Source organism: Myotis myotis, unplaced genomic scaffold (assembly GCF_014108235.1).
Source record: "Myotis myotis isolate mMyoMyo1 unplaced genomic scaffold, mMyoMyo1.p scaffold_m19_p_10, whole genome shotgun sequence".
Lineage (NCBI taxonomy): Eukaryota > Metazoa > Chordata > Mammalia > Chiroptera > Vespertilionidae > Myotis > Myotis myotis.
Window position 1 is genome coordinate 23,639,033 of NW_023416314.1, and position 23,431 is coordinate 23,662,463.

The 23,431-nt window shown below is 46.6% G+C and overlaps 1 protein-coding gene across 1 annotated transcript; it reads right to left on the minus strand.

Moving 5' to 3' along the window:
- Positions 1-964: 964 nt before the first annotated feature.
- On the minus strand, positions 965-13,048 carry MTNR1B (melatonin receptor 1B). The gene is made up of 2 exons (XM_036321425.1): positions 12,823-13,048; positions 965-1,836 (listed from the first exon to the last, which is right to left on the minus strand). The coding sequence occupies exons 1-2, from the start codon at positions 13,046-13,048 to the stop codon at positions 965-967; spliced, it is 1,098 nt and encodes a 365-aa protein (XP_036177318.1).
- Positions 13,049-23,431: the final 10,383 nt, after the last annotated feature.

The window sequence follows — 23,431 nt, forward strand, 5'->3', positions numbered from 1 at the left end:
CCCTTTCTCTTTCCTCCTATTCCTTTGTGTGTGTGTGTGATTTCTTCTCTCCTTCAAGGCTGCCTTCATTTTCTGTAGTTAGTTAGAATAATAGTAAAAACTAGTGATTACTCAGTGCTAGCCATGTGTCAGGCATTGTCCTCAGCAATTCATCACAACTATCTTACGAGGAACTGGATGATCCCATTTTAAGGTGAGTAACTAAGAAATACTGAGGTTAGGGGATTTGTCCCAAGTCCCTCAACTGAACTTGGAAAAATCAGGCAAGGAAATCAGGTAGACTTTGTGTTTCAAGCACATGAAGAGTGATGTGTAGCTCATTTGTGGCCTGTAACCACCTACAGTGTGATGTGCACATATATACAGATCACACACGGTGTGATGTGGTGGCATATACAATGTATATATGATGGTGTGTGTGCAGGTGCATGCATGTATGTATGTGTAGGAAAGGTCGGGGGGGGAGAATGTAGACTGCTTGCCCTCTGCACCCACCCCAGCCCCCTGAGGCCCCTACACAGCTACCCACCTTCCAGCTCTTCAGAGCTTGCTCCTTCATTCTTGCTAACTGGAAGATATCCATTCCTGCCACCCCTCAGGGGGGAAAAGAGAAAGCAGCAAGGAGATGAAAGTGATGAGAAAGAATTGGCTTCTTCTGCCCCAGGCCTTTCCTTATTCTGTCTTTTTAGACCTTGTAGACGTCAAGCCTTGAATGCACCACTGAGAATATCTGCCAGGTCCGGGCCTATGCTCAGGAGGACATGGCCCCCAGTACCTGTAGTTGTCCCTTGACCAACCTGAATCAAGGGTGGTAACAGGCTTCTGTCCACAGAATAAAGTTCCACAAGCCACGTGCCGTCATGCTAACAGGACAGCATAGCAGGGTGTCTGATCTCACCCTTGGAGCAGATTCACTTCTACCAGTGCTGAGTTTGCCTCCCAGCCGGTGTGTCTCAGATCCAGGCTAGAGAGCGTCTGCTTGGACGGGGTGCTGGGCATTAACAACAGGTAGATCCTGGCCCTGCTGCCCCTCAGTGTGGTTGCCCCTGGAAGTGTCCTGAAAGCAGAACCACGGTTTCCAAAGGACCGAGACAATCTTCTTGTATTCCCTGCGGAAGTTCTGGTTCAGGAGCCCGTAGATGATGGCATTGAGGCAGCTGTTGAAGTAAGCCAGGAAGTAGCTCGTGACAAAGAGCCCTTCTGGCACCTGAGGAGCCATTTCCTCTGGGCTGATGGCCACAGCAAGGCCGATGCAGTTCAGCGGGGCCCAGCAGATGGCGAAGATGACAAACACCACGAACATGGTGAGAAAGCTCCGGATGTCGCTGGGCCGCAGGCGCAGCCTGCTCTCGGACTTGGCCTTCCTGCGGGCCTGGAGCACCAGCAACCAGATGCGCAGGTAACAGAAGGACACGACAGCCATGGGGAGGAGGAAGTGGATGGCCACCACCGCCACGGTGTACTGGGTACTGGTTGTCTGGTTAAAGGTGCAGGAGTAGATGCGTGGGTCATACTCCAGGGACCCCACGAAAAAGTTGGGCACCAAGGCCACCACGGTGAGGAGCCAGACGAGGCAGATGTAGAGTGGGGTGTGCCAGTGCCGGCAGATCCGGTTGCAGGCCATGCTGTGGCAGATGTAGCAGTAGCGGTGAATGGCAATGGCAGTAATGTTGAAGACGGAGCAGATGACACTCAAGCCCATCACAAAGGCACTGGCCTTGCAGTGCACCTCCCCCAGGGCCCAGCCGTCATGGAAGATGGCCATGAGGATTAGTGGGTAGGGGTACAAGGCCACCACCAGATCAGCCAATGCCAGACTCACCAAGAACAAATTACCTGGAACAGGAAACAGGAAGCAGGAGTCAGGATGAGACCTCGAGACTTGTATTCTGTAACATGTTCTATTCTTTGTTCAGTTACTTCATAGTAACTAACTGGGTTACCGTTAGTACTGGGAGTGGAAACCAGGTGGCTTTGAGAGACATGGAGTTCTGGGTTCCAACCGCACCTCTGCTCACTAACTGTGTGACTGAAGCAGTTGCTCAGACTCTCCGGGACTCACTTTTCTCATTTGTAAACGGGGGATGATGATGCTACTTTATACTGTGGCTGTGAGAATGAAATAATGGTTCATCATGCTTGGGGACACAGTGGGTGCTCACGAATGGTAACTGGTTTCATGATAGGCACAGGTGCTCCGTGGTTTTGATCATTTAACTCCGGCAAGGATTGTGGGGAGATGAGTCTGAGAATCAGGAGTATGGACTTGCCATTCCTCCCCTCTTCCTGTCCACCTCCCGCATCTCTCTCTGACAGTTTCCTTCTGCATCCTCTCCCCACTGGTTGACAGGCACTTTCCAAGAGTTTTTAATTCATTTTTCTAAATGTGAATTGCATTTTGCAGGTGGCATGGAAGAAAGGTTTTGAGAACGGGAACGATGAGTTCTGGTGTTTCCCTGTCTGCCTTACCTGGGGCCTAAATGAAGCCATGTTGCCCTGTGGCAGACACCTGGCATGGTGGCTCAGAGTCCAGTTCTGTGGAGGGGAGGAGCTGTGGATGCTCCCTGTCTCACAGCATCCACGGGCCTCCCAGCTCTGCCTGCACATTCCCTCGCTTCCTGAACTGCCTCCCTCCTCTGAACAGAACATTCTCCAGCATCACCAAGCGCAGCCATCTCGGGCAGTGATGGCGAACCTATGACACGCGTGTCAGAGGTGACACGTGAACTCATTTTTTTGGTTGATTTTTCTTTGTTAAATGGCATTTAAATATATAAAATAAATATCAAAAATATGTCTTTGTTTTACTATGGTTGCAAATATCAAACAATTTCTATATGTGACACGGCACCAGAGTTAAGTTAGGGTTTTTCAGTATGCTGACACACCGAGTCCATACTCCTGGCTCTCACTGATCTAGGGAGAGCCTCAGAAAACCTCAACAACCATTGATGAGTATGTTGTAGGCATGTTCTGGGCCAGCATCCCAGGGAGGAGATAGGACTTAATCCAGAAGAACACAGTCTCTGTTTCTAAACACTGACTCATGAATGAAGCACCAAAAACCTGACCGTTCCGACAACATAAAGTCCCTAATGCCATTTGTTTTATTCACCAAGTGTCATACTCTCTGAGCCCCTACCGTAGGCTCAAAAGACACTCTCCCACCAGCAGAGGCTCTTGGGGACACAGTGGGTGTTGGACACAGTGTTTCAAGTCCTCTGTCCTTTGCCACATGGTGAAGAGTGGCTGACCACTGAGGGCAGAAGGAATGCATTCGCACAGGGGACTCTCCAAGGAGGCAAGGACACTGATCCCCCACTGCCACCATGCCTCTGCTCTGCGCTCCAGAGGCCAATGTGACCAGCCCAGGAACCCAAGGGTCAGGCAGATGGGAAGAGTCCAAAAGGCACAGTGATCAGAGAGGCCGGGCTGTGGTCTGGCTTCAAAAGGATTCAGATAAAGGGAGGCTCAGAGGCACCCAGCTGGGGGTTCCCGTGTCAGACCTTTAGGTGAGGTGGACTCTAACTTACAGTTAAGAACCTACAAGGTTCTTCAGCCCTCTTCCATTCCAACAGACATTCTCACCCCACCTCAACGAAGTTTCCATGGGACATGCGCCAGGTGCCCTTGGGAACCTGGAAGACCCACAGGCAGCCGTCCTGAAGTGCCTATTTTGGCCTCAGAGGTTTGGGGTCAACCCCACTCAGAACCAACAGCAAAGAAATCTGTTAGCTCCCTGGGAGTTCTCAAGACCTAACCACTCCTAGGTCCAGACAACTAGGTTAGGGCCTGAGGGAGGCAGGATGTAGAGGAGAGAAAGACATCATTTGGACAATTGGAGTGTTTGTGAGGTAGTGAGTGAGTGTCCCTGTCTCTTGAGACATTCACATAGAGGTTGATGGTAAAGGAGACTCGGGCCTCAGATTGACCTGCAGGATTCCATCCAAGCTACTATTTTAGGAAATCTATTTACTCAATGGGATAAAGCCCCACTCGTGTTCTTTCTGGTTGGTTCTGCAAGGCAAGCAATGCACATCTGAGGACTTTCCTGGGGTGTGGAGGGGTCTCCTGCTTCTCCATTTAATTCCCAGCCTTGTGTGCTGTCTCCACTGGTAGCTCTGTCTCTGACTCCCCTACTCAGACCTTATTTGGTCCCAAAAGAGTGGGGGGATTTCCTCTCTGCCAGTTCTTGTTTTCAGCTGAATTTTAAATGTCCCTTTGACATTTGGAGGTGGCGCTGGAGTTGGAGTGACTTGGAGTAATCTCAGTTCGGCCACTTTGTGTCCACGTGAACTTGGGTGAGTTAATGAACTTCTTTCTCTGTGTTGATTTTTTCATCAGTTCCCTGCTTGTCTTTTGAAGGCCTCTTTCCCCCTCCTCATGCACACTCCATACGGCTGTTTTGATGAGGAAACCCGCTTCTTTCCAGCACAGGAATATTGGTCTCAGCCAGGCCTGCTAAGTGGCAAACAAGCTTTTGGTACTTGCCAGTACCTGGGGAGAAAGTCAAGAGCTGCTGGGCACCGGTGCAAACCGTCCAGCTGTTTCCCCAGGAAAGTGAGTCAAGCTCTGCCATGTTAATGTGGCTCATCCCCTAATAATGTCCCAAAGGCTGGCAAACAGCTGGTAAATAGTGGGGAGAACACATCCAACTCCACGTGGAAAGTAATTCAATTACTCTCCCCTATTACTCTGGCTGTTCTTAAAAGGCTGAAATCAATCAGTTCATGCTGTACAGTTAACTGCCCAGATGTCATACTGTCTTCTGGCTTTCTTGACATCATTCTAAGTCAGGCGAATAAAATTCTGGTTTTGTCTCTCATCTGTAAGAAGTCAGGTTCTACCTGGATGACAGTCAAGGAAAGATAACCGGTTCTCTATCTGTTTCTTCTCAAGACAGGTGAGAAATCAGCCAGGCACACAGCCCTGGTCAGCACCCCATGCACAGGCTTCTGATGAATATTTATGTCACAAGTTCCAGTGTGACTTATTTCCATTTTCCTCCATCAGACAGGGCGTATTAGCAAACACAGACAACAGGGTTCTGTTTACTAATATGTAATTCCCTTCCACATTCACACGCAAAGCACAACCCTTCACATATCAACCATCACAATTCCCTCTCTTCTCCCCTCCTCTCTTTCCTTCTTCCTGGGAAACCTATTTCTTGTTGAGGACTTGGTACACTGGGAAGGAGCCAGCGAGTGTTGAGCTGTCTAGTTTCCATCAGATAGGAGAATTCTGGAAGACAAAGCCCTTACCTCCCATCCTCGTGCCCACCCTGCATGCCCGGGAGAAGAGTTTGTTGGATTTATTTTTTTTTAATATATTTTATTGATTTTTTACAGAGAGGAAAGGAGAGGGATAGAGAGTTAGAAACATAGATGAGAGAGAAACATCGACGAGCTGCCTCCTGCACACTCCCTACTGGGGATGTGCCTGTAACCAAGGTACATGCCCTTGACCGGAATCAAACCTGGGACCTTTCAGTCCGAAGGCCAATGCTCTATCCACTGAGCCAAACCTGTTAGGGCGAGTTAGTTGGATTTAAATTGTCACTCGTCACTGAGCTCAAATAGGCGGTGTAGAAATACACAGTCATTGAGTAATTTTCTCAACAAATATTGCTGAGTATCTGCTAGGTCCTGGTTCTGCCTATGCCAGGGCTCAGGGAAATGTGGTGAGCAAGATAGGCACACTCCCTCCCTTTACAAAACTCAGGGTCTCAGAGAGGAGGTACTTAAATAAAAACAAGATGCAGTGAGGATTATAAGGAAGTCAACAGATGGTCTATTATTTCTAACAGGATTAAACTTCCTGTGCCTTGCGCTCTTTTCTATCTTCCACCCATTCAAATATGTAATGCATTTACAATATTGAGTACCTACCATGCTTGAGTAGGCACAGTGATGGATGAAAGACACAGCCCCTACTGCTGAGATGCTAACTGTGCTGTTGGGGGAGCAGACACAGAAACAGTGGCCCTTCAGTGTGGTTGAGAGCTGGGAGGAAGGCCCGAAGGAGATGGTGGGAACAGTGGGGAATAAATAAGCTGGCATGGGACTGGGGGTAGTGTCGGGGGATGGGGCTACTTATGCAGGATAATTCAAGAAGCTGGACAAAAGCACCAAGACCCTGTAGCAGGCCACCTTCATCCCACAAATAGGACCCCTCAAATAGGATCTTGTATGGGAAAGGGCATAAGAAATGAATGTGAGATGTCTTTGTTACTTTCTAAGGATAGGCATTTGAAATCACTGTGAGCAGATCATTTATCAAAACTTGATTTTCTTACAAATACTAAAACAATGTCTTTTATATTAATGTAAGCTGTTAATTCGATTCCCAAATTATTTGAGGGCAGGAATTGTTTCCCTCAAAAGTCACATTATTTATGAAAATCCTAGAGTATGTGAATGGGTCATAAGGGCTGAGTTGAAATCTAACTTCACTTTAATTAATGGAGGAAAGGATGGCAAAGCAAGCTAATAGTGTAAATAAAAATATGATAGGGGATATTTCAACTACTTAAAAAGAAGAAAATATGTTTAAGAGCTTAAGCATTCATTTAAAAAAAAAAAGTAACTGTGTATTACAAAACATTCTGCCAGAATCATCAAATAAGATCACTTGGAGACTCTCAGAGTAGCATTTTATTACCTTAATTATATGTCATAACAAAACAACAATTGGTAAAGCATCTTAAAGTTCATGATGTGTATTTATATAAATTAACTCACGTTTCTCAACAGAATCCCTTAATGTTCAGAGTGTGATTTCCATTTTCTAGGTCAAAAATCCAACACATGAATTATGTGAATTGTCTATAGCCACACAGAGAAAAAGTGCAAAAAAGAGAGAAATCAACAAAAAGAAATGTCAAATGGATTAAGGGCAATGGTGTAGTTTCCTGGTCATCTCCAAAAGTGAGGAAGAATAGAAAAATTCCTATTTAGCTTAGCATTTAGGAGACCAACAGTGATATCAGCAGGGGCAAATTCTGTTGAATGTTGGAGAATAAACTTTCGTGCTGTAGGTTCCACCTTCAAGGGAAGGAGAGAAGTAGAGCAAACTTAGAAAGGTATGTCCTTTAATGGGGGATTGTGCAGGGTTGGTTTTTTCGTTCCTTTCCTCTCCCTCTTTCTTTCAAATGAGATTTGTACCTGACACATAATAAGCACATAGTAATATCAGCTATCATTTAGGATTGGTGTTTTTATATTATTATTAGTTGCAGAGGAAGAACAAGACAGAGGTTCAAAGTGCTGGAGTAAGATGCAGAGTGAGTGCTGGACTAGGATGCCTGTGAGATAAGCTGTGAGAAGGCAGTGGTGAGGAGGAGGCTAAAGAAGATAAGATGTGTCTATGAGATCCTTGAGAACTGAGAATTTGGAATTTACTTCCCAGCTCCCTAACTTCTACTCTTTCAGCAATAAATATGTAGAATGGTGAGATGTAAGAACAACATCAGTATCTTCTCAGTTCTGCAGTGTATCATGCTAATACAGAATCCAACTTTCTGGGGTGGGGGAAAAGGCAGTCAAACCTGAAAGTCTTCATATCCCGGGGCTATGGAGAGCTACACCGTAAGAATTAAAGAATATCATGAGCTTTCATGATTATTTGGCTAAAGATGTAATTATGGGATTTAAAATGTGTTCATTTTTGCTCGGGAAGAGATAATAAGGTACTGTATTCAGAACTGAATTATGAGGTTGGAGAGCTCAGGCAACCTCAGGGAGGGACTCCACCTTAGCCCAGTTTGGTCTTCCTCTGATAGCAAGTACTCCAAACTGGACAAACTCAGCAGTCCAAAGACATCTGCCACCTAGAGACACCTCCATGAGAGGTCAGCAGTAGGACAGAGCCCCATGATGAAGTAGGCTCTCCTTATCCTGTAACGCCTGGAGGGCAAGGACTGTGGGTCAATTCGGCAATTCCTCCACACCTCTTGAGAGCCTTTGTCCAGGGCCAGCCTATTTATTTGCTTACTAGAGGCCCGGCGCATGACATTCATGCACTCTGGACGGGGGATAGGGGGGTTCCTCAGCCCGGCCTGCACCCTCTCACAGTCCAGGAGCCCTCAGGGGATGTCCACCTGATGGCTTAGGCCCAGGGAGCTGGCAGGCAGACATCCTTAGTGCTGCTGCGGAGGCAGGAGAGGCTCCTGCCACAGCCGGTGCTCTCGCCAGCCATGAGCCTGGCATCTGGCTGAGCAGCACTTCCCCTGTGGGAGCACACTGACCACCAGGGGACAGCTCCTGTGTTGAGTGTCTGTCCCCTGGTGTTCAGTGCTCATTTGGTTGTTGGGTAGCTTAGGCTTTTATATATATACTAGAGGCCCGGTGCACAAAAATTTGTGCACTCGGCGGGGAGGGGGGGTCCCTCAGCCCGGCCTGTGCCCTCTCGCAGTCTGGGATCCCTCGGGAGATAACGACCTGCTGGCTTAGGCCTGCTCCCGGGTGGCAGAGGGCAAGCCCAATCCCTAGGTGCAGCCCCTGGTCGGGCTCAGAGCAGGGCTGATTGGGGAGTTGGGGCGCCGCCCCGTCATGCACAGAGCAGGGTGGATTGGGAGGTTGCGATGCCACCCCTCAGTCACGTTCAGGGTAGGGCTGATTGGGGGGTTGGGGCACCGCCCCCTGTCACACTCAAGGCAGGGTCGATGAGGAGGTTGCGGCGCCACCCCCTGTCATGCACAGAGCAGGGCCCATCAGGGGGTTGGGGTGCTGCCCCCTGTCACTCACAGGGTAGGGCCGATAGGGGAGTTGGGGCACCACCCCTGTCACACACACAGCAGGGCAGATCAGGGGGTTGGGGCACCGCCCTCTATCACCCACAGAGCAGGGCCGATCAGGGGGTTGGGGCACCTTCCCCTGTCACAAACAGAGCAGGGCGGATAGGGAGGTTGTGGCCCCGCCCCCTGTCACACACAGAGCCGCAGGGCCATCAGGCGGTTTGGGCGCTGCCCCCTGTCACACTGATCCCGGTGCCGGGAGGCATATTACCCTTTTACTATATAGGATAGAGGTCTGGGGCACGGGTGGGGGCCGGCTGGTTTGCCCTGAAGGGTGTCCCGGATCAGGGTGGGGGTCCCCACTGGGGTGCCTGGCCAACCTGGGTGAGGGGATGATGGCTGTTTGCAGCTGGTCACACACCCTTCAGGGTGGGGGTCCCCACTGGGGTGCCTGGCCAGTCTGGGTGAGGGGCTGAGGGCTGTTTTCAGGCTGGCGGGTGACTGAAGCTCCCAACTGCTCCTTTTTTTCTTTTTTTTTTTTAATTCTGGGCCAGCTTTAGCTCTGGCTCCAGCTCTGAGGCCTCCAATCCTGAAAGCAGGTATCTGGTTTGTTTGGGTTCTATAATCGAAACACTGTATCAACTCCAGCTCTGAGATCCCGGCTCGCTGAAAGCAGGTTTCTGGGGTTTTGTTTAGCTTCTATATTTGTAACAATGTTTCAAACTGCAAGCTCAGAGGCCGGCAGCGGCAGGCGGGGTACGTTGGAGTCCTCCATCACTGAAGCAAGCAAGCCTCATGTTAACTTGAAGCTGCCTGGCTGCCGGCCGCCATCTTGGCTGGCAGTTAATTTGCATATCGCCCTGATTAGCCAATGGGAAGGGTAGTGGATGTACGGCTAATTACCATGTTTCTCTTTTAGTAGATAGGATAGATGTCTGCTGAGAAGGGAAGGAAGGTAGAAGGAGACATAAATATCAAGAAAAGTTTCTTTTTCTTTTAAACACTGGAGACCTGTGTGAGTGTGTGTGTGTGTGTGTGTGTGTGTGTGTGTGTGTGTTGGCTAAAGGGAAAGAGGCAGACATTAAAAACACAGAAAAGAGAGAAGGACTTTGATGGAGGAAGGTTCCAGAACAGCAGGGACTGACATTGAGGAAGCCTAGTCTGGGGTAAGAGGAAGAGTTCCAGGAACAGGGAAAGTCCTCAGCTGCTGTCAGGAGAGCCCCAAATGTGACAGGTACCCAGGAAACACACACTGAGAAGGATGAGATGCCAACCCTGTGCCAAGTGTGCTGTGCGAGGCTCTGAGAATACAGCAGAGTGAGCACATGCCTGGCCTTACCTTCTAAGTGGAGTCAGTTCCCTGCATCTGTCTCCCCCTTCCCTCCATTCCTCCTGTCTGCCTTTCTCTAGTTCCACCTCTGAAAAATTCAACCCAACGCCTGCAGCAACAGAAGCAGACAGGGCAGTCCTGAAAAAAAATAAAAGAGGACAATGACTCTGACCATGTACCCTGCCATCAGGAACACCCCTGTTAAGAATGACCAGGGTCTACCCCCCAGAGAAACTGGGTTTGTAATAGTCAGGCAAAGGATACTGATGTCTGCTATGAAAGATGCTGTGGCCTTAATATAAACTGTGTGCCTTGGTTATCAGAAATATGTGTTCTCATTGTCTTGCCTACCTTCTTAGCACCAAGGAATTAAGGAACCAGACTTAATTACAGAAAGGTCTGAGGTCAGTGTTTCTTAAAGGAAACCCAAACTCTTTAATAAGAGAAGACCTGATTAATAGTGGAATGAATGGTGCTAACTATTCAAAATTCAGTTTTTAAACTATATAAATATTTCAAGAGGATGGGAGAGGAACAGAGAGGTAGAAACATCAATGAGAGAGAATCGTTGATTGGCTGCCTCCTGCACACCCCTGACTGGGTAGGGGTCAAGCCTGGAACTCAGGCATGTGCCCGGAGTGGGAATCAAACCATGACCTTCTGGCTAATGGGTTGACACTCAACCACTGAGCCACACCAGCCGGGCTCAAAGTTAAGTTTTTAAGCACCTTCTGAAATCTCACTCTGCCAACATTATTTTAAGTCACTACTATGATTTTTCATTACTATCATTAATAAAGCCAAATGGTGCCCTAACTGGTTTGGCTCAGTAGATAGAGCATCGGCCTGCAGACTGAAGGGTCCCAGGTTCGAATCTGGTCAAGGGCATGTACCTTGATTGCAGGCACATCCCCAGTAGGAGGTGTGCAGGAGGCAGCTGATCGATGTTTCTCTCTCATCGATGTTGCTAACTCTGTATCCCTCTCCCTTCCTCTCTGTAAAAAATCAATAAAATATATTTTTTAAAAAATAAGTAAAGCCAAATGGTTAAATTGAATGCCTAGAGCAGTCACCAGTGTGTGAGGAATCAATGTCATGTAGATACAGTGTTAAATTTTTATTTTCTCGTGCTGAAGCTGTACAGACTCAACAGGAGGCAGGAAGGATGGAATGGAGGATGTGCCAGAAATGTATCACGTGCATGACCTGCTCCAACCATGCTCTCAAATCACTAAGGTTTCTGTGAGCCCGACAAGCAGTGCAGAAAAGGCCAGCAGGACAGAAGAGGGGAAGCGGCATACTCTGCCCTCAGCCACCACCTCTCTCCTGGCAGGCAGCCCACAGCACTGAGCTGGGCCACAGCCCCACCAGGCCTGCTCTAAACACCCCATCAGTCAGGGAGAGAGGTGGCCAGTGTCAGAACCCGGAGGGCATGGTCCTGCTTGCCCCAGTCCCTCTGTGAAGGAAATGAATGTTTGTGGCTGCTGCAAATAGACGATGTGATGGACAGTATTAAATACAGCTTTCTAATCATAACCTGCTCTTTCCTAATAGACAGGCTTTTCCTCAAAGGACACAATAGTATCTTGAAAATATTCCAAATAATACTGGCCACCGCTACTGAAAGGGCTGAGTTATTGTTTTCCTTAGTAGGGACAGAAGCTCACTTTTGTTTGTTTGTTCTTTAGATAAAAATCCTAGAGTCACAGGGCCACCCGAAATGTAAACATTTAGCCATTGACTACAAATGGCCATTCTGAACAGTCTAGCACTCTAGCTCCTCAGGAAAGCATGTTTAAGCTATATAGTTGGCTTTCTGCTGTTACCTTTTCATTTTAATTAACGCCAGTATATGAGTAGCCTCTAAGGCCCAAACTGGGAAATTACAAATTGACAAATAGGTCCCTGAGCTTCTTCCCAAACCGAAAAGGTCAGCACACTCCTAGGACCCTCCAGGGCCAGAGTTCACTACTCCCTCCCTCTGGCTGTGTTCCCTTGCAGACCTGAGACTGGGAAAACAGAAATGAGACTGGGCTGAAAGGGGGAAAACATTTTCAAGACTGCAGCACTATTTGGCCAAATCATTGTTTTAATCCTCACGAATGCCCTGTCCTCAGGACAAAAACCAACCAACAAATAAACAACCAAAACAGACCATCTCAAAGCAATCCAGCTCGGTCCAAGCAGAGCCTGCAGATTTCTGCATTTGCACTCTCTGGTTGGAACTGGATCTTCAAATGGCCTGGAGATAAGTTCTGACACAAAACCACCGGAATGCTTCCATTAATGCACGCATTGTCTTAGCAAATATTTTCTAAGCACCTATTGCTTAAAGCCACAGCGCTTGTGGGGAGAGTGAGGAATATTCAAGATCCAGAGATGTCTGTGGCCAGAGAGGGGCCCGATCTGGACAGCCACTAGCTGGAGCTCCAGGGAGAGCGCGGCAGTCCAGCCGCCCGTGGGTACCCGCAGCCCCTGCGCCCCGCCACCAAGGGCGCAAGAAAAACTTTCCCCAAGTCCTGCCGGCACCGGTGGGCCAAGTGCGCCCTCAGCAGCTCCAAGAGGCGAGCGTCAGAGCCGCACGTCGGGGGCGAAGGCAGCAACTCACCTTAACTTCTGAGTTCAGGACCAAACTTGGGGACTAGATTGGAGAGAAACGAACGGGGGACCCCGGCACCCAGGAGGGACTGGGCGGCGGATTGCGAGGTCAAGGGCCAGGGGTCCGCCCGAGCCCAGAAGCGGGCGTGGCGCTCACCTGCGTAGTTGCGGAGCTTGCGGTTCCTGAGCACCGAGAGGATGACCAGCAGGTTGCCCAGGATGTCCACCACGGTGGTGACGGCGAGCACCGAGAACAGAGCGGGCGCCACCCAGGGAGGCCGAGGGTGCCCGGACGGCTGCCCGCCGCCCGCTCCGGGCCAGCCTGGGCGCCCGGCCCGCCCGTCCGCCTCGCAGCAGTTGCGGAAGGATCCGTTCTCGGGCATCGTGGCCCCTCGTGCTCCCGCTCCCGCCGCCCCCTTTGGCCGCCACAAGCGGTGCAGCGCCCGGTGGAGCGCTCGGCACCGCCCGGCAGGAGGCCAAGTGGGGAGGGAGCTAAACGAGATAATTAAGCCCCGGCAGGGGGCGGAGAAAAATGTGGGAACAGGAGGAGGTCTTGGGGTGCAGGCTTTGCCAAAGGGAATGGGTCCCCTGACAGCTTGCTCAAGAGCAGCTTGCTCTGCCACCCAGAGACCAGCACGTGTCTGGTCCCGCTCAGACTTCCCTTTCTGAGCGCAAGGATCCCCCCTTCTGTATGCCCCCCCGCCCCCGGAAGCTGTGCTTACGAGGGGGGACAACCCAAGTTTGCAGACTAGATAAGGTGCTGGTGGCCCAGACCTGCTGTTGTCGGAAGGGCAAAGCGCAGCTCTAAAGAGAATGTAATCCCCAGGCGATGGGAACATAGCCCAGAGCAAAGTAAGGTGGAAAGTTACACTGAGGCAGCTGCAGGAGAAAGGTGAAGCTGTGCTATTTATTGAGCACTTGCTGTTCATCGTGCGAGGCATTGGTGACGCTCTGCGCTGTCCTCTTTATAAAACCGAGAAGGCACTTTAATAGATATGGGCGACTCTTTAAACATAATACATGAACAGATGCATGGTCAACACTGGAGGTTATTGTAATGGAGGGCTTAAAACAAGAGTAAAATGGTTATAAGGGAGAAGAAACTTAGATGCCCTTTATTTAGAATGTTTGAGCATTAACCCTGATAATAATGATAATAATAGCTAACCTCTTTGGAGGGCAAATCTTATGCCAGGAACTGTGCTGAGCACTTCTTGCATCACTGGAATCACGGAGATAAAAAGGCTGATAATCCTAAATTTGGGGAGGAGGTGAAGCACCTGGGACGACACTGCTTTCATCAGAATGCAAAGTGGTGCAGCCACTTTAAAGAGCTGTTTGGCAGTTTTTTGTGGAGTTAAGCATAAACCATCTTATGATCAAAAATGAATGCATAAGTGAAACATATGCCCACAAAAGGATTTGTGCAAGAATATCCAGAGCAGCCTGATTTATAGTAGCCCAAACCTTCAAACAGCCTAAATTTCCATCAACAGATGAGTGGGTAAGCAAATTGTGGAGTATTCATACAATGGAATACTACTCAGCAAGAAAACTGATACACACAACCACGTGGATTAATCTCAGAGTATTAAACTGAACAAAAGAAGCAAGATATAAAAGAGTACATACTGTACCATTTTATTTATGTAAAGTCCAAAAACAGGAAACATTAAAGTGATAGAAATCAAAACAATGTCTGCCTGTGGGGGTGAGGATTGACTGTAACAGAACACAACATAAATTTCTGGGAGGTTATTTGTATATGTGGGCTTTAATATAAATTATACTCTCTCATCTCCCACCACAAATACAAAAACACCAAGGAAGAATGAGCCTGGTCCAGGAGATCAGTTGGTTAGAGGGTTGTCCAGATATACCAAGGTTTCAGGTTTGATCCCTGGTCAGGGCACATACAAGAAGCAACCATGAATGCATACATAAGGGGAACACCAAATAGATCTCTCTCTCTCTCTCAAATCAATGAATAAAAATTTAAATAAATAAAAAGAGAAAGGAAGCATTGGAGAGGGAGGGGCTCTGATGATGTGATTATGCAGAAGATGATCATTAAAGGAACAAACGCCTTGAGCGATGAGCTCATCCAGAGGAGGAATGCTATTGTTAGGAGAGAGAGGCTTTCTCCCCTACAGGAGAGAGGAAGCAGAAGCCAGGTGCCAACTCAGAAGTGTTTCTAGATTGGGTGAGAAGATGAACTCCTTCCTCTCTGGCTGCTATTCTCTCAGGGAGTTTGAGGCTCCCTCGTTAGCCAGGATTCAGGGGATTCAGGGGGAGAGAGTGTGGGAGGTGTGCAGACAGAAGAAGGTATGAAATGTCATTTCAGAAAATGGGGGAGTTACCTAGGAAAGCATGACAGGTATGCCAGGAGAACAAGTGGCCGTATGGTTTGAGATTGAGACTTTAAATGAAGCTTTGTCGCGTGGTTGTTAATCAGCAACTTGGAACAGCTGGGGACAGGCCCAGAGAAGGCAGAGGGAACTTCAGTGAGGATTGGAGTTTGCCAGCCAGGCATAAATAACAGAAGGAAATGCAAGGACATGGCAGGAAGATCGACTCTAGGATTTGCGTTAAATGAGGGATGATGAGAAGACAGAAGGGGGCTGATGGATCAGGAGAAAGATGTGTGATCGAGGGATTAGAGGGATTGAATTCAAAGAATTGTGGTGAGTGAATCTGAAAAAAAAATAGATTGTGGTATTTTAGAGAGTGACTCGTTTGAAATTGAGATTTCTGAGCAGTGCAAATTGTACTGATGTGAGGGTTCTGATGGTGATTATGGGAGTGGGGCGCCAGAGAAAGGTGAGGGAAAGCTTGTTGAAATGAGAAGCTTATAGAACCGAAAAGTCAGGGGGTAGATTTCATGATGATGAGATAAAACACCACCACCAATTACTATGATTCAGAAGGCAAATCCCCTATGAATGAGAAGGGATGCCCAGCTAGTTGGTAGTAAAGTTACAGGGAAGAGGAGAAGGACACAGCTGGATGTGTGAGTGTTCAGGAAGAAGGGACAGCCATGCTTTCTGAGTCTTACACACACACACATATATCAAACATGTAATGGTGCTTCTCTGACTTTCAACAACCCTCATAGCAATAGATAAGTTGAATACAGTATAAGTTGCCCCAGTTCAGACACACTAATAACACACATTAGGTTAATTGAGCATGAGGCAGGAATTTGTCCTGTACTGCCCCAGAATGTGCACCCTGCCATATCCACAAAAGTGTCTCTGAAGACCTTTGGGCACTGAGAATTGGGGTACCTTCTACCTAAGAAGCCAATGCTGTGCCTTGGCACAGTTGACCAAGCTGTGCCTTAAAAGGGCAGCGAAATGACCAAGCTGAGCCTTTAAAGGGCAGCAAAATGATGCAGCCACTTTGGAAGACAATTTGGCAGTTTCTTAAAAATAATAAAAACAGCCTTAACTGATTTGGCTCCGTGGATAGAGTGCCGGCCTGCAGACTGAAGGGTCCCAGGTTTGATTCTGGTCAAGGGCATGTACCTTGGTTGCGGGCACATCCCCAGTAAGGGGTGTGCAGGAGGCAGCTGGTCAATGTTTCTCTCTCATCGATGTTTCTAACTCTCTATCCCTCTCCCTTCCTCTCTGTAAAAAATCAATAAAATACATTTAAAAAAACAACAACAAAAACAAATACACTCTTACCATACAATTTGGTAATTGCACTTTTTGGTATTGTCAACAAAAGGTTGCTGCCGCCAATCTAAAGCCAACAGGAATCCCCAACCCAGGGTGCAGAAAAAAGAGAAACTTTGTTCAGGTAAAGTTATCAAACCAGGAATAGCAATCACTGGAGGAAACTGAAATTGCATCCCCCAGAGACAAACAGGAGGCCAGCTTACATTGAGAAAGTGCCTTCCCTGATCCCTGATTGGTCCATTTTTATGCAGATCAGGAATCCAAATTTGTACAGTTTGATTGGTCCAAATAGCACTGTCCTGATCAGTCAAAATCTTGCATCCTGATTGGTCATTATGGAGCTGTTCTGATTGGTCAGGAAAACTGCAATTGAACAGGGAAGGTCTCAGCCCATTGGTTGAAATATGATTCAAGGAACTCCCTTATGGGGTTTGGCTCAGACAATAGGAACACAATGCACAAGGCTTAGAAATTCAGTCTGTAGCTTTCCCCTGATATCAGCATGAGTGAGAGGCCTCTGTTAATAATGGCTTCTAGACTCTAGTTATGAATTTGTGCCCAGTTGACTATGAGGAGTCCTTTTTGACAGATGTATTACTCATTGAGGTCCACAGAATTTATCCGAAAGAGTTGAAAACTTATGTCCACATAGAAATCTGCAGACAGATGATTATAGCCACTTTATTAATGATTTCTAAAACTTTGAATTAATCAAGATGCCCATCAGTAAGTGAATGAATAAATAAATTGTGGCACATTGATACAACACTAAAAAGTTCAACACTAAAAAGAAATGAGCTACAAGCCATGAAAAGACTTGGAAAAAATTTAAGTGCATATTACTCAGTGAAAGATACCAATCTAAATAGGCTACATACTACCCTGACCAGTGTGGCTTACTTGATTGGGCATCACCTTGTGCACATAAGCTTGGGGGTTCGATTCCTGGTCAGGGCACATGCCCAGGTTGTGGGCTCAGTCCCCAGTGGGGGGCATGCAGGAGGCAGCTGATCAATGTTTCTTTCTCTCTCTCTGTTCCTCACTCTCTAAAAAAATAAATAAAATCTATAATAATAAGAGCATAATTTCTCTTTTGAGAATAATTAGACTGGACAACCTTCCAGACGAAGCCGGGGCTGGGAGGGAAGCCAAGGTCCCGGGTGCCAGAGGGAAGCTGGTGCCGGTAGCCGGGGGAAGGAAGGCCTACTCTTGCACAAATTTCGTGCATTGGGCCTCTAGTATTAAATAAATAAGTGGCTATATACTACTGTATGATTTCAAATATACGACCTTGTGGAAAAGACAGAACTATGAGACAATAGAAAGATCAGCGATTTCCAGGAATTAGGAAGAGGAAACAAATGAATATTTGGAGCACAGAGTATATTTAAGGGCAGTCAAACTACCCTGATGATACTACAATGATAGATACATGTTATTAGACATTTGTCCAAACACATAGAATATACAACACCAGGTATGAACCCTGATATGTCAATGTAGGTTATCGATTATAACAAATATACCACTCTGGTGGGGGATGTTGATGGTGTGGGAGGCTATATATGTGTAGGGGCAGGGGTTGTATGGGAACTCTTTGTAATTTGTACTCAATTTTGCTTTGAACCTAAATCTGCTCTAAAAAATAAAGTCTATTTAAAAGGGAGGGGGGGTGACAGGGTAAGAAGGAAGGTTATTGCCAGGGCGGCTAAAAATACCCCAGATCTCAGTCAAAACAGAATCCACAAAACTATCAACCAGGCAAATATAGAGGGAGAAGTCATGAAGGAGAGGAGATTGGAACTAGGTCATCTGAGGCGATGGAGAGGATTGCTCAAGTTTAAAAGAGGGCATTACCTTCAAGGAACTGAAAAGATATCTCAGAAGGAGTAAGCTCAGGGCAGAGAAGCTAGAGACTCGGCTAAAGAAGTGGGGAGGAGCCCTAGCCAGTTTGGCTCAGTGGATAGAGCGTTGGCCTATGGACTGAAGGATCCAGGGTTTGATTCTGGTCAAGAGCACATACCTTGGTTGCAGGCTCCTCCCCGGCACGAGCCCTGGTCAGGGCGCGTGTAGGAGGTAACTAATTGATGTGTTTCTCTCACATCAATATATCTCTCTGTCTGTCCCTCTCCCACTCTCTCTAAAAAAAAAAATCAATGGAAAAATATCCTCAGGTGAGGATTATACGGACAAACAAAAAGGAAGTGGGCAGGAACTGGTCCAGGTAAGCCTCAAAGGCACCTTGAAGACTCTGGACTTAATTCCAAGTGCAGTGGAATCTGTGGATGGGTTTGTCAGACACCTGCACTCTGCCCCACTTTTGCAGTCTTCCCTTCCAACGCAGAGAAGATGTCTACAGCGGAAAGCAATTCCCGAGTTAACATCCAAGTGTAGAAGCGTGGTGATTGCTTCCAGCGTTGCAGGCTGAACTAAGGGCTCTTAACTAAGAGGGCTCCTTTCACAATGGGTGAAGCCAATAGTGGCTGCAACAGTGAAATACAATTATATGTGAAGAGAATCAAACCCTGAAGAAGGGAAGGGAGAGAGAAGAGAGGAGAGGGGTTCAAGATTCTTAGCTGGTCTCTTAACCAAACAAATCAACATTTTGAATACCTATGGAGTATCCTAGGGTTACCAAAATGAGCAGGACTGGTGTTCCTCATACCTGCCTTCAAGTTCACACTCAAATCAAAATATGCTCACGCAAACTCAGCTTCCTACACCCCAACAATAATACCTTTCACTCTGGATGGTGCTTGAAACTTTTTCCAAACCGCTTTTACACATGCCATGTGGTGTCCCCTCTTAGCAGCTCTGTGGGGCCCGAGAAGCAGGTCTGATTGTCCAGTTGGAAAACAAGGAAACAGATTCTCATAAATAGATAACTTACTAAGGTTAGGGGCTGATGATTGGCCACGATGAGTCTGTTACCCAGATGTCTAACAGAATCCATTTATTTTCTTGAATGCATGATGGCTTTTATTCCCTCAGTATGAAACGTATAAAAAAATAACATCAAAATTTCCTTCTGCTAATCAGCTTGCAATATGGCTGAAACAACTGCTTGCTCTTTTAATAATACTATAAACAATAACAAGCAGCCTCAGCTCATATTGCATGTCTACTCTGTGCTGGACATATGGGACATTGGGATTCTTTCATTTAATCCTCACATCTCTATGAGACGGATGCTTACTGTGCACCTTGAAGAAACTGAGATTCAGAGAGGTTAAGAAATCTGCCCAAGGTTGCCCAGCTAGTGGATCTCAATTCTAGGATTGGAATCTAGGCTGAATCCAAAACCTGGTGCAGTTTTTCTCTTGCATCGGGGAATATTAACACCTCTGGACTCTTCTCCACCTCAGAGAAGGATAAGGAAGCTCATTCATGTTGAGCAGGTTAAACCCTCTGAGAAAATGGTTTTGTCAGTTTTGAAAAAGACGATTTTTATAGGTTACTTAGAGGATATGCCACTGCCTAGCATCATGAAGCTGCCCTAATCTTTTTCTGAATTGAAGAATAATCTGGAAAGAGGGATATTATATAAGAAAAGAGTAAAAACAAAACAAAAAAACAACCCCTTTAGGGCAATTTTCCTCATTCACCCGGCACATGGCCATGGCAGAGACCAGTAGAGTGACCCCAGGGCCAAGCCAGGCCAAGGCAGGGTCAGAACAGCAAATTATCTCCACTGCTGGCTGCATGATCTTCGCCTTTTCTGACTTTTTCCTTCGGGGGAAACATCAGAGTCAAAGCTTCAGTCCTGGTTATTTCAGATTTGAAGGTAGACCAACAGCTCAGTGTCCAAGCCAAAGGGGCTGACCATTCCCTGGGAATCCACTGAACACCAGGTCAATGTAGCTCTATTATTACACACTGTCAAGAAGGGGTTATTTATCCAAAAGGTTATATAATGAAATTGTTTAATTTTTGCTTTATTGGAAGTTTTTGTTTATAGTTTTTAATTTACCAGAACCATGTACTTTCCTGGAAAAGGTGAATTATCAGCTGAAAATCATAAGCAAAAAAGATTCAAGTGAAAGGGCTATACCAGTGTTGTAAGGTTTTGACTTCTGCAGAAAAAAAATTTATTTTAAATCTTAATGTCCGTTTTTAAAACCTGGGGATGAGGAGACCCAACCACATAGGTAAATCAGTCAAAGGACGAGCTTTGTTATTTTTTGTTGTTATTTTTTTTGCTTTTTATGGCCTTAAGTAGTTTTATTTTATTTTTACCTTTATTATTATTATTATTAAATTGATTGAGGTGACACTGGTCAACATGAACATATAGGTTTCAGGTGTGGGTTTCTGTTACAAGATCTGTATATTGATTGCACCATGTGAAAGGACAAGCTACTTAGGAAGCAAAGCGCTGGCAAGAATAGGACTGTTCAGGGCCAATGTGGACTCCATCTCCTGGGGTGGAGGGAGCTGACGTATCACCTTGAGCCTCAGCTGGACCGAAGGTGTAACCACCATCCTGTCTTTTGGGGCCATGTTTATGACAGCAGAATTCCCACAGCCCCACAGAGATGCTGTTCGAAGGCCAGGCCTCTTCCCCAGGGACCGGCTGTTATCAGCCCACAAGGGCCACAGTTGCACCTTCGCCTCCAAGGCCCGTCAGTGAAACTCTCAGCCTGGGGCAGAATTTCAACATGAATGACTCACTCTAGGCCAGTGGTTCTCAACCTTGGCTGCACATTAGAATCACCTGGGAATCTTTTTAAAATCCTGATTTCTGGGCCTCATCTTCCGGAAAATCTGTTTCTTTGTTATGGGGTGGGGCCACAACATTAGTAACAAAGAAACAGAATTTCCGGAGGATGAGGCCCAGAAATCAGGATTTTAAAAAGATTCCCAGGTGATTCTAATGAGCAGCCAAGGTTGAGAACCACTGGTCTAGGCTCTCCCTGTGGTTGCTTAACTAGAGCTACTTTTTCCCCAGCCAAGTTAATTGGCCAGGTCTGGCCTGGCTTATCCCCACACTAATGTCTTTTTCATAGAGATTTGAGTCTGCTCCTGAGCTTGGAGAAGCAGCCCTTGCTAATGTGTGGGAATGTCTCTATTTTTGTCCCCAAAGCCACCCATCCCAGACAAGCCTCATGAGTCAGTAAAGAAGACATGTGTTAAACATGGAAAACCATCTTGTTTGTAAAGGCCTGTCATCGCCTGCACATCAGGCAAGAGGCAGACCACCAACACTCATCCATCAGTCAACTCGCTTTGACCTGTTGTTGGGGAATGGAGGGTTTTATCTTTGATCTGGAAGATGGTCTGTCCTAACAGGAGACAGAGTTCTTCATCCAGTGCCTGGGGACATCATGAGAGCAGCTGAGCACTTGGCTGAAGTTACTGAGAATTCACTGCCCATTGTTTTCCCCAAGACATACCTATCACCCCTGTGGGCCCCTGCCTCCATTCCTCTGCACAGGATCCTTTTGGTGCCCAAGATCTACGTTCACCATTAGGAGAGAGCAAAATAGAGTGTTGCAGGTTCGATTCCCCATCAAAGTCAAGGGCACGTACCTGGGTTGCAGGTTTAATCCCCTGTCTGGTTGGCGGAGGCAACCAGTCTCTCTCTCTCCTCTTCCCTCCCTCCAATTTTTAACAGAAATAATTGATACATTAGAGACTTTATCAACATAAAAATCTTTAAAATAAAAGAAATATATGGACACACGTTTGGAGAATTGACATTTTGCAAAATGCAGCAAACATTTCAATTTATACATGAGAAAAGGAAGTGCTAAAAAAGCTATGCATTTCAAATTATTGTAGGTTGTTTGTGAGAGCATTTCAGCAGGTGGAACATGTTTGGATTTAACCAACAGTAGTGTGTCAGTGTATTTAAAAACATGACAAAAATCTCTCTGTTGCCCAAGACAAGTTACTATGATGTTGTATGTTTAGGGCAAGATGTCAGTACAGCATAAATCCCATGGCATTTTGCTTTTATTATGGTGAGTAAGGCTGTTTTTCTTGGGATAAATGCAGCAGCAAAACACAAACCAGTTGATCTTAAAAAGCACTTCTGCCATAATCACTCCAATAATTTTCAAGACACTTCCATCGACAGTCGTTTTGCCATTCCCAGTTCTTGTAAGAATGACATCTCTGTACCATTGTCTCAAGTATGTCTGTAAAAGCTTGTTCTCTGTTAAGCCAGTTTATTGACTACAGCCTGGTTGAGAAAATTTAGTTGGTTGGTCCATTTATCTAGTGCAGTATATCCGGCTGCACCCCTCTTCCTTTGATCCAGTTCAAGGAGTTGGTTGACTTGATTAATTCAGCCAGGAATAGTGTTATCCAATCAATATGCAGTGCACCAGCAAGCTATCCACATCAGCTACACCTATGCTTACCTCTTTAGGAATAAAAGGAGTATGTATTCTTGTGCAAGGTTTAATTAATTTAATGAGCACTTGTGTTCTGATGTTTCACAAAAGCTCTTTAATGTGTGCCCTTATGAAAGGGTCATCCATGATGCTGCTATGATTTGTTTTCAGAATCTTCAAATTTAGTGAAGTAATTATTCTGATAAGCACTTACTAAATATGTTACCAGAAACCCCTGGTTGGGCTCAGACTGCCTGTAGCTGTGTCCAATAATGAAGGCAGGGTTGAATCATATTAGGCGTTTATTGAGAAGGCCAGCCAACCAAGAAGTAGGGTGCTTATAAGCATCAAATCCTGCCTTCCAACAAGGTGCAGGGGCCAGGATTATAAAGGGGAAGGGGCTGGAGTGAGGAATGCAGATATGTGCAGGCCTGGGGGGGGGGGGGCGCGTGGTCCACAGATGTCAGCTATTGTAGTTATCAGGCGATGAGACCATGTTGCTGAGATGATGTTGACGAGACGATGTTTTGACTCCTGGTGGGTTGGCCTGACCATGCTTATTGGTTCTGCTTGCTGGATTCACAGTGGAGTCACCTACTTAATCGCTTCACACAGGCCTTGAAAAGGAAACTTTAAGAAAAACGTAACCCCTTATCCAAATATAATAAACATAACCCCCTATTCACATAAGTATATGTGTTCTAAGATTTAAAATAATATGATTACTTTTCAGTTTAATTCAGGT

Coding starts and splice junctions, on each gene's coding strand:
- MTNR1B (XM_036321425.1), bottom strand. CDS start 13,048: ATGCCCGAGAACGGATCCTTCCGCAACTGCTGCGAGGCGGACGGGCGG. Junction 1,837..12,822: donor CAAGCTCCGCAACTACGCAG/GTGAGCGCCACG, acceptor TTCCTGTTCCAG/GTAATTTGTTCTTGGTGAGT.